Source organism: Ranitomeya variabilis, chromosome 1 (genome assembly GCF_051348905.1).
Source record: "Ranitomeya variabilis isolate aRanVar5 chromosome 1, aRanVar5.hap1, whole genome shotgun sequence".
Lineage (NCBI taxonomy): Eukaryota > Metazoa > Chordata > Amphibia > Anura > Dendrobatidae > Ranitomeya > Ranitomeya variabilis.
In genome coordinates this window covers 973425130-973435412 of record NC_135232.1, presented here as the reverse complement: position 1 = coordinate 973435412, position 10283 = coordinate 973425130, and the positions used below count along the sequence as shown (strand labels likewise).

The window sequence follows — 10283 nt, the reverse complement described above, 5'->3', positions numbered from 1 at the left end:
CACTGTTGAAGTGTACCTACGATAAAAATTACAGAGCTCTCCATTCTTTGCAGGTGGGAAAAGTTGCAAAATCGCCAGTGTATCAAATAGTTATTTTACCCACTGTACATACCAGGATGAAGAACATACATACCTGGATGAAGAACATACATACCAGGATGGGGCCCAGGAAAATAGATATACCAGGATGTGGCTCAGGATAAGGGACACATATTCCAGGATGGAGGATATATATACACTAGGATGGAGCCCAAGATAAGGGGCACATATACCAGGATGGGGCCAGGATAAGGGACATATAATATATAAATATGCCAGTATAATGGTCGTTAATAAAACATTATCACCAAACACTGGGCTGTTACTCACAACCTCTGATTTACTAACATATGTTCCATATTGTGTTGTAGATGGAAATGCTATGTTTTTCTACATAAATGTCCATCCGTTAATGAGTTACTCCATAAGGAAACAGGAAATCAATCACTTTAGACAATACTTCAGCATCTTTATTGGTACACAGCTGTTAGGTGACATCACCATAACTACAATTTGCACTGAACAACCTGGTCCTCGATATGCCCGTTCTTTGGTGGAAACCAGAATCGCCAATAGTTAGTAGAATTGCTAACGGTCCGATGGAAAATCAAATACTCATAAATAAGAAAACAGAGAACATCAGCAAATTGTTGCCCTCGTGGCACAACTATTTCTCAAGTTTTTTTTAGACAGCATTGTGTTGTAAAATGTTACCCAATGTCATGGTGTATACCCTGCTTATTGCTTTTATCGTGGGCAAAATTGCGGGTGGAAGACACTATGGTAGGATGTTTGCTTCACACATTTTCCTAGAGGAATGCATAGAAAATCATGCAGATGGGTGACTTTAAGTGTTCAATGTGTTTGATGAAGTCTTATGGCACCTTGTACGTTGACATCTTGCTGTTTTAGGTACCACATTAAATCCTTTTAATTACTGAAGGTCGGGCGGATTTTTATGCTCATGACCTTCATTGAATACCAGGATCTCTTCCAGTTCATCCATACGACACCATCATCTGTGCCATGTTTTGCCATTTCATATGTATAATGTCCTCCCCAGTAATATCTGCCATTAGGATTGGCAGAATGGCATCTATTGTACCACCAACCACCACCATCTTCTTTGGCGCACTGTTTGTTTGGATCTGCGTGTAACCTAGAAATAAAAAAAGTAGTTTGAATGAGAGAGAAAACATGAACATGATCAATTAGGTAACAGCATAGCTAGGATTCACAGAAAGGGGACTCTGTCTTGTGGATCTGAGGGTCCTGGAGTAACACATGTGCAGCACGGTGCCTTAGCTCTGCTGGGGTCATGGGTTCATATCTCATGGACAACATCCGCAAGGAGTTTGTATGTTCTCCCCGTGTTTGTGTAGGTTTCCTCCGGGTTCTCTGCTTTCTTTCCACACTCCAAAGACATACTGATAGTGAATCTAGATTGTGAGCTCCATTAGGGACAATGATACTGTATGTAAAGCGCTGTGGAATATGATAGTGCTATATAAGTTAGACTAATGAATAAATAATAACCCACATTGTAATTAGATTCATTTGTCACAGTCTAATTTATCATCTAAGGCTTTGCAATGGCACTGGAGGACATCCTATTAGAATATGAATAGTTACAGAGTAAGCCACATACATACCAGCCATCATTGTCTCTGTCGTGAGTACTGAAGAACATGCCATTGTGTATAGTCATGGTTCTGTTTTCTCCTCTCAGTTCTGAAGCGCCTTCTATGAGAGCATTTCCAGCATTGCCCTGGTAGCCACTGACGGAGAGCTGATATTTGTTTGCCTCATTTTGCACGGTGAAACTAGTATACTTGGCTGAAACTTTGTTGCCATCCCAATCTTGCATTTCAATCAAAGATTCTGTGGGTCCAAGGTGAGTAAGTTGGCTAATCCTCTCATTACCCAGCCAGTATTCACCTGAAGAAAGTCAGACATTGTTAACTTTCTGATTACAGAACTGCATGAAGCACCTTCAAATATTCTGATACCATTCATTGTAACTGAACGTATACCTTCACATTTTTTATTAAACCAATGTTGCCCTGCAAAACCCTCAGCAGAATATACACTGCCTTCATTCTATGGTGTCTTCATTCTATTGTGTAGTAACCATAGGCTGCAGCTTGTATTCTGCTGATAGGAATTCGAGTCACCCAACTGCATTGACTCTGCCCCCATAAAGTATAAGTAAAACTATATGGAAATAAATTATATGAAATACGCTAATGTGTAAATTTAGTTACACTTGAGATCGATTTATGGCTTTGTTAAAGGGTAAAGTTTAGTTACCCTTTAACAAAGCCATAAATCGATCTCAAGGGTAACTAAATTTACACATTAGCGTATTTCATATAATTTATTGTATAATTTAATAATAAATAATTTAATTAATTTATAATTTTAAATTTTTGATAAGTTATGGCAACTATTCAATACTGTTGATGGGTGGGGGGTCTCAAGACCAAGAACATCCACTGATAAACCAAGTGCTTAGTTTATGCTCGAGCACAAGCAGAGCAATGTACAGGTTTAATGGAAAGTCTCAAGGCTGTGAGACATGAACCCAAACCCCATCAATCAACAGCACTGAACAGAGGCTATAATATTAAAAAAAAACTCTTTTAAACCTTTAATTACCCTTTAAATAACCGATAAAAAGGTTTTTGTATAATAATTAAAAGTGTAATCAGAAGTGTCCTGACTAGAAAATCAACTTGCAGGGCTACGGTCCATTGTACAGGTCAGCAGTCTGTGACTGCTGGATAGTAACCCCGTGAAGCTCCTTGCCTCCCACCGATCCAAACTTCTCTCTAGATTAGCAAGACTGGTGTGAAGTCATCATTGCGGCATGATGGACACGCAACATTGAGCCAGTCCGGACAATCCAAATAAGAGCAGGCGGTAAGAAGATTTGCAGGGCTTCCCTTCAGCTGTCACAGATTACTGACCTGGCTGACAGACTAGAGTCCAGTGAAATGATTCTCCCATCTCTAACTCTAAAATGTGTAATGCTGAAAGTTGACGATCCTGTATATTAATGAAGAAGTGGCCATAGATTTACTTTCCATTTGTACAACTTGCTAGCCACAAACTTATGACATGTGTTATTCTCTATTATGTTCCACGACAATAGTCCATATAACAGACGTAACTGAACTGTACCTGGGCCATCACAGATTCCTTTTCCTCCATTGAAAGCAATATTTCCAAATCCATTCTTATAGCCATCCCATGTTCTTCCAAAGTTAACACTGCCATCTTGTCTGTTCTGGATTAATGTCCATCCTAAAAAATGTCATCATTTTGATAAATTCTGCATTACATGAGCCATATCTATACAACATTCAGGCTACATGAAACAACTATCAAGATGTATATTCACACAAAGAGGTTGTGCACATGGTTTTCTATGATTTGTCATGATTTTGCGGTTGTAATAAAAAAAATTGTGAGTATATATTACAGCAATTTGAGGTAACAATGTGGTTTTTTTTTGCTACACAGCTCTTAGCTGGACACAAAGAACCACAGTTCGTTGCGTTGTGTGACCAAACCATCAATGGGGTTCTTCAGGGGATGAAATTTAAGTTCCTAATCCAGTCCTACTGGTGTTTACATCTTGGTTCTTTCTCAACTCTCAGGAAGTGTCTGGAAATGCCCACTCAGCCAATCAATGGCTAAGGCGGGTCAGTGATTGGCTTTATGGGTATTTCCAAATATTTCTGCAGATGTAGAAAGGGACTAGGAAATAGAGACCTCTGGGGACTAGGTAGGCATCAGAATGGGAGTTGCAGAGAATTTCTCAATGTAATTCCTCTAATATAATTTTTTAGCCCTCTGACCCTTTTTAAATTAAGTGTTATTCTCTGGATCAAACATCCAATCACATACAGTACAGACCAAAAGTTTGGACACGCCTTCTCATTTAAAGATTTTTCTGCATTTTCATGACTATGAAAATTGTACATTCACACTGAAGGCATCAAAACTATTAATTAACACATGTGGAATTATATACTTAACAAAAAAGTGTGAAACAACTGAAAATATATCTTATATTCTAGGTTCTTCAAAGTAGCCACCTTTTGCTTGGGCACACTCTTGGCATTCTCTTGATGAGCTTCAAGAGGTAGTCACCGGAAATGGTCTTCCAAAAGTCTTGAAGGAGTTCCCAGAGATGCTTAGCACTTGTTGGCCCTTTTGCCTTCACTCTGCGGTCCAGCTCACCCCAAACCATCTCGATTGGGTTCAGGTCTGGTGACTGTGGAGGCCATGTCATCTGGCGTAGCACCCCATCACTCTCCTTCTTGGTCAAATAGCCCTTACACAGCCTGGATGTGTGTTTGGGGTCATTTTCCTGTTGAAAGATAAATGATGGTCCAACTAAACGCAAAGCGGATGGAATAGCATGCCGCTGCAAGATGCTGTGGTAGCCTTGACGGTTCAGTATGCCTTCAATTTTGAATAAATCTCCAACAGTATCAGAAGCAAAGCACCCCCACACCATCACACCTCCTCCTCCATGCTACACGGTGGGAACCAGGCATGTAGAGTCCATCCGTTCACGTTTTCTGCATCGCACAAAGACACGGTGGTAGGAACCAAAGATCTCAAATTTGGACTCATCAGACCAAAGCACAGATTTCCACTGGTCTAATGTCCATTCCTTGTGTTCTTTAGCCCAAACAAGTCTCTTCTGCTTGTTGCCTGTTCTTAGCAGTGGTTTCCTAGCAGCTATTTTACCATGAAGGCCTGCTGCACAAAGTCTCCTCTTAACAGTTGTTGTAGAGATGTGTCTGCTGCTAGAACTCTGTGTGGCATTGACCTGGTCTTTAATCTGAGCTGCTGTTATCCTGCGATTTCTGAGGCTGGTGACTCGAATAAACTTATCCTCAGAAGCAGAGGTGACTCTTGGTCTTCCTTTCCTGGGGTGGTCCTCATGTGAGCCAGTTTCTTTGTAGCGCTTGATGGTTTTTGCCACTGCACTTGGGGACACTTTCAAATTTTTCCAATTTTTCGGAGTAACTGACCTTCATTTCTTAAAGTAATGATGGCCACTCGTTTTTCTTTACTTAGGTGCTTTTTTCTTGCCATAATACAAATTCTAACAATCTATTCAGTAGGACTATCAGCTGTGTATCCACCAGACTTCTGCACAATACAAATGATGGTCCCAACCCAATTTATAAGGCAAGAAATCCCACTTATTAAATTTGACAGGGCACACCTGTGAAGTGAAAACCATTCCCGGTGACTACCTCTTGAAGCTCATCAAGAGAATGCCAAGAGTGTGCAAAGCAGTCATCAAAGCAAAAAGTGGCTACTTTGAAGAACCTAGAATATAAGACATAATTTCAGTTGTTTCACACTTTTTTGTTAAGTATATAATTCCACATGTGTTAATTCATAGTTTTGATGCCTTCAGTGTGAATGTACAATATTCATAGTCATGAAAATACAGAAAAATCTTTAAATGAGAAGGTGTGTCCAAACTTTTGGTCTGTACTGTATATTAAAAAAAAATACACTGGAAAATGATACCCATTAGCTCTGTTTCACCAAGAAAGGGAATCTTCTCACTGCTCATGTTGATGGGCGTGTAGGAGTCAGACACTCCTGATTCATTAACCTGGGCATGCCTCTTAATGAATCAAGAGCATTTAAGCAGATAGAATGCACCTCCGTGAACCACTCCAGAAATCTTACTCCAGTCCATAACTGGAGTTTGATTTCTGGAGTAAGTATCATGACAGCTCATAAAAAATTAGACGGGTTGTGGCATTGCACCAACGTCCCTTCCTGGCTCTGCCCATTTTGACGAAGCTGGGATAACCTAACACAAAAATGCCAGAAGTAGCAAAAGTTTTGCGGAACTCTGAGTTTTGGTAAAATTGCTTTGATGAATCGGGGCCAATAACTTTTTAAGGACTAGGGAAGTAGTTGATTATATCCTTAATATCTATAGCAATAACATGACCAGAAAGGATAAGAAGGATAGGAGGCATTTTTTTTCCCTTTCCCTGTTTCCCTCCTATCCTTGTTACTTACCCTGGAGGCATCCGTGCACCACTCTTATGAATGACTTGGACATTTGGACATTGCTGTCAGTGTAGTGGTAAGGCTTCTTTCACACTAGCGTCGGGCTCGGCCTGTCGCAGTGCGTCGAGCCTAGGTTACCGATGCTAGCGTTGTATACGCCGCACAACGGGGGCAGCGGATGCATTTTTCCAGCGCATCCGCCTCCCCATTGTGAGGTGCGGGGAGGTGGGGGCGGAGTTCCGGCCGCGCATGCGCGGTCGGAAAAAGCGGACACGTCGCACAAAAAACGTTACATGTAGCGTTTTTTGTGCCAACGGTCCGCCAAAGCACGACCCATCCTTCGCACGATGGTTGCGACGTGTGTCAATGCGTCACAATGCGTCGCTAATGTTAGTCAATGGGGAAAAAACGCATCCTGCAGGCAACTTTGCAGGATGCATTTTTTCGCCAAAATGACGCATTGCGATGTATTGCAAAAAACGCTAGTGTGAAAGTAGCCTAAGCCGATTTTTCTTTTTTTAATCAGACTAGATAGACTACACTAATTATCTCAATTTACCGAGCATTATCGATACCTGCACTAGTAAAATGTTTTGCTGAGAAAGGAGCCGCTGACCCACTTTTATTAAAAATACAATATTAACCCAGCCACTGTAGATCTTTATTCAAGAAACTCCACCTACAAGGTGTCCCTTGATTGTGGAAAGGTTTCCTGATCAGTTACAGAGGTATTTGTATTATTGGCATACTTACCGCCATCCTGTGTGGTCATGTCACAGAAAACTCTGTATGGTCTGAAGAATCCATCTGGCTGTATAAGATACATCTCTGACGTCTCTGCGCCTTTCCTGTAGATATCTTCGCATTCTACATTTATACAAAAAAAAAATCAATCATTTTCTAGTAAAGTGCAAGGAAATACATGAGAAATGTGTAAAATACATGTAGACCTTCGTAAAGTAACCGCACTATTCCAGCAGTTGTGCTTCAGCACTTTCTTCTGCTTATCTTAATTACTGCATATTGTTTCCACAGCTGGATAGTAATGTGAGAAGCCATAGGCAGTACCTTTGCCAGATACCACTGGAATGTTACAAGTTGTAACACATGGAGATCTGCAGTTTTCCACCTGGGAGGAAATTGTGGCTTCCAACTTCTGGATTTTGGATCTCAGATTCTCTAACACTTGGCGGAGGATGCGGATGTTGGATGGAATATTGGTATCCACATTTTCCTTGATGTAAACGTACTGTTCTTCCAGGTCTACACCATATTCATTAATAACATTGTCATTTTCTGAAAAAAAAAAAAAAAAAAAAAAGGAAATATGTCACATTTACATGATGTACTGTTCATGGATTTGCACAACCAATTAAAAGTTTATTTATATTTTACGTTACATATTCCATTGACATCAGTGGCACTTCTGGATGCTATGGAAAATGACCACTGAAACCAAATGCACTGAAAATATTCACACTACGATTTTAATTTACACAAAGAAATGCTATTTGTACTGATTTTCTTCTATTAGAAAACTAGAGCAAGAGACACGGCAAGCTAATACTATTTTTTCCTACGGGTCAGTCGACACAACCGGTTTTTGTTCCGAGTGCAGTCAATGAGAAAAAAACTGACATCACATAGAAAGCACTAAGACCAATGTCATTCAACTGGGTTATTCAGATCACCATTGTTTTTTCACTCGAACAGAATGTCCATGTGAAAAAACTTGTAGCATGCGCTAGTCTTTCCTGTATTTTGGAATAGACTAGCCTATTCAAGTCCAGGGGTGCACCATAAAAATCAATTAATCCTATTACATCCGATTTTTAAGGGTACATTACAATACTTGAAATAGGACACTGTTTTTGGTCTTATTCACTGCTGATTATTAAAAACGGATGCCATATGGATGACAATGCAGATGAAAAACTCCTGTTCTGGATGAAAATCGGAGGATTTTTTGTATGGACATCTGAATGTAACTTTAGAGAGATATTGACATTTTCAAATTTTCATATTTAATAGCATTGATTATGCAATCATTGCTGGCACGTTCCCCTGCTACCTGGCACATTAACAGTATGCTAAGACATTATAGAAAATCTACCTTTGTTGAGTTCCTGCCGCTCTTTGACTTTTTCTCCAAGGAGAGAGGCATACTTGAATATATTGGTTGATGAATGAGACAGTGACTCAAGCCTGGGACGAATGAGAGCCACGGAGTTTTTGACATTCCTCTCTTGTTTTAGAAGACCAGTACGCAGTTCACAACCAGTGGGACATAACACTCCCTGGAAGATTGAAAGATGTTAATTGTTATGCATCAACGAAAAATAGAAATTCACTTTGAAAATGACTAATATCATAAAACAGATACTCAAGTAGTAGCATTTCACCATCTAAAATTCTTGGTCAGATTGTTCCTAATCAATACAACCCACTATCAAAAAAATACAAGATTCCCAAGGGTTAGGCATATGTTTTAAAACTATCCTCAGAGCCCACAGTATCTAACTGAAACATTTCAATTTTCTATTCTGTTAACTCTTCTTATTCTTCTGTGTATACATTAAGTAGCCATAATTGACCTAATAGGACATCCCAAGAAACCCATTTTTGATTTCTTATCTCTTAATTTCTCATGCCTTATATATCCTTTATAAAATGCTCTTACCAATTCCTCCTGTAGATGTTTACAGCCTCCACTGTCAGGAAATACTTGGGGTTCTTTCTTCCCTCCTTTGGCAGGAGCTTTGGTTGGACGTGCTCTGTAGCCACCTCCACTTACTGGTGGTGGAGGAGGTTTCCTGGTTGGGGCTAGTCTTTGTCCTGGAGCGAGTGGCCTGTGTCCTCTTGCATCCACTGAGTCTGAGGTCTGGAGTAATATTCAATAAATCAGCATACAGTTTTTTTTTTTTAAACTTAATGCACATACATTAATTTCATATGTAGATGTATGAAGGCTCACTTATATTTTCACCTACACAAACAAAGCTAAGTGTAATTGGTTTAGCAAACTTTCAGCACTTTTCTGGCTACAAATTGTCTTTGAACAACCCCAGATAACACCAAGGCATGGCTAGATATTAGGTACAATATTCATAAATAGGCCTGCACCTTTTGGTAAGTATTCAACATGTTATGGAGTATGCTGTGTCTGTATCTGCTAATATTTTCCTGGCAAAAAGATATCGGTCACTGGTACTCCCTGGCGTGAAAAAAAGATTATAATGCTTTATTAGAAAAGCATGCCAAAAAAAGTAACGTTTCAGTCTTGAAAGTCAGATCAGACGAACTGATATCATGGAAATAAAGTGGAATATAGCGCTATGTTAGTAACGGGTGGCAACCCTAAATTATTACTTTGAAGACCGAAACGTTACTAATTTTGGGATTGCACTTTTAATAAAGCATTATAATCTTTTTTTTCATACCAGGGAGTGCCAGATTCTTTTTATCTCTTTATCTTGCTGTTATGTGGCTCAATTGTTTAGCAGCGTTTATTCTCTGTGAACTTTAATAGGGAAAATATATATGTTGCACACATTTTTCAATAGCACACCATTCACTACATACACCTTACAGCGATCGTTCTTTAAAAATAAATGTGATGCCCATGTTGCATGTAATAAATGGAAAGATACGATCTAACTGTGATATAATATTAATTATTACCTTTTCTCCAGCAGCATCCTACAAAAGATAGAAAAAACAGAGTTAAAAATATTACACAAGCTAAATGCAATCACAATCACAAAAATAATTACACAAATGAAATGAAGTCAACAAAAATATTATAAGGAACAATTAGAAAATTGTCACAATCATGCAATTACCCCTTCTTCATCATCATAATCGCTGGCGCACCACACTGCGGTGGTGCAGAGGACTAGTAACACGACCACCCGGAATAATTTAGCCATGCTTTGCTGTAATAGCCTCTCTGGAGGTAATCCTCTCTTTATATAGCCTCCAGGTAATGACACATGGCCCCTGACTTTGCTCTGATAGGATCACTAGTGTACACAGACGCAGTAGTGTTAATAGGTAAGCAATCCTATCATTTACAGGAAATGTGAGCTAGGTCGTGTAGGTGGATTCACTTGTGTTAGTGGAGTTGAAATCTTGCAAAACTCCTACTCTAATATTTGGTCAGATTGACAAACTCTAGTTTTTTA

At 39.4% G+C, this 10283-nt stretch overlaps 1 protein-coding gene across 1 annotated transcript; it reads right to left on the bottom strand.

The window, feature by feature from the left end:
• Positions 1 to 487: 487 nt before the first annotated feature.
• Positions 488 to 10050, bottom strand: FGB (fibrinogen beta chain). Its single transcript, XM_077279371.1, has 9 exons — positions 9942 to 10050; positions 9781 to 9798; positions 8780 to 8980; positions 8213 to 8396; positions 7168 to 7395; positions 6853 to 6966; positions 3223 to 3345; positions 1692 to 1977; positions 488 to 1198 (listed from the first exon to the last, which is right to left on the bottom strand). Exons 1-9 carry the CDS (start codon positions 10026 to 10028, stop codon positions 970 to 972), a joined length of 1470 nt encoding a protein of 489 aa, XP_077135486.1. The 5' UTR covers positions 10029 to 10050; the 3' UTR covers positions 488 to 969.
• Positions 10051 to 10283: the final 233 nt, after the last annotated feature.

What these genes read in the sequence shown, in the direction of transcription:
- FGB (XM_077279371.1), bottom strand. Translation starts at nt 10,028, where the DNA reads ATGGCTAAATTATTCCGGGTGGTCGTGTTACTAGTCCTCTGCACCACC. An exon ending in AACATCTACAGGAGGAATTG is followed by an intron (nt 8,397 to 8,779) that starts GTAAGAGCATTT and finishes TCAATCTTCCAG; the next exon opens with GGAGTGTTATGTCCCACTGG. An exon ending in GACAGAGACAATGATGGCTG is followed by an intron (nt 1,199 to 1,691) that starts GTATGTATGTGG and finishes TTTTATTTCTAG; the next exon opens with GTTACACGCAGATCCAAACA.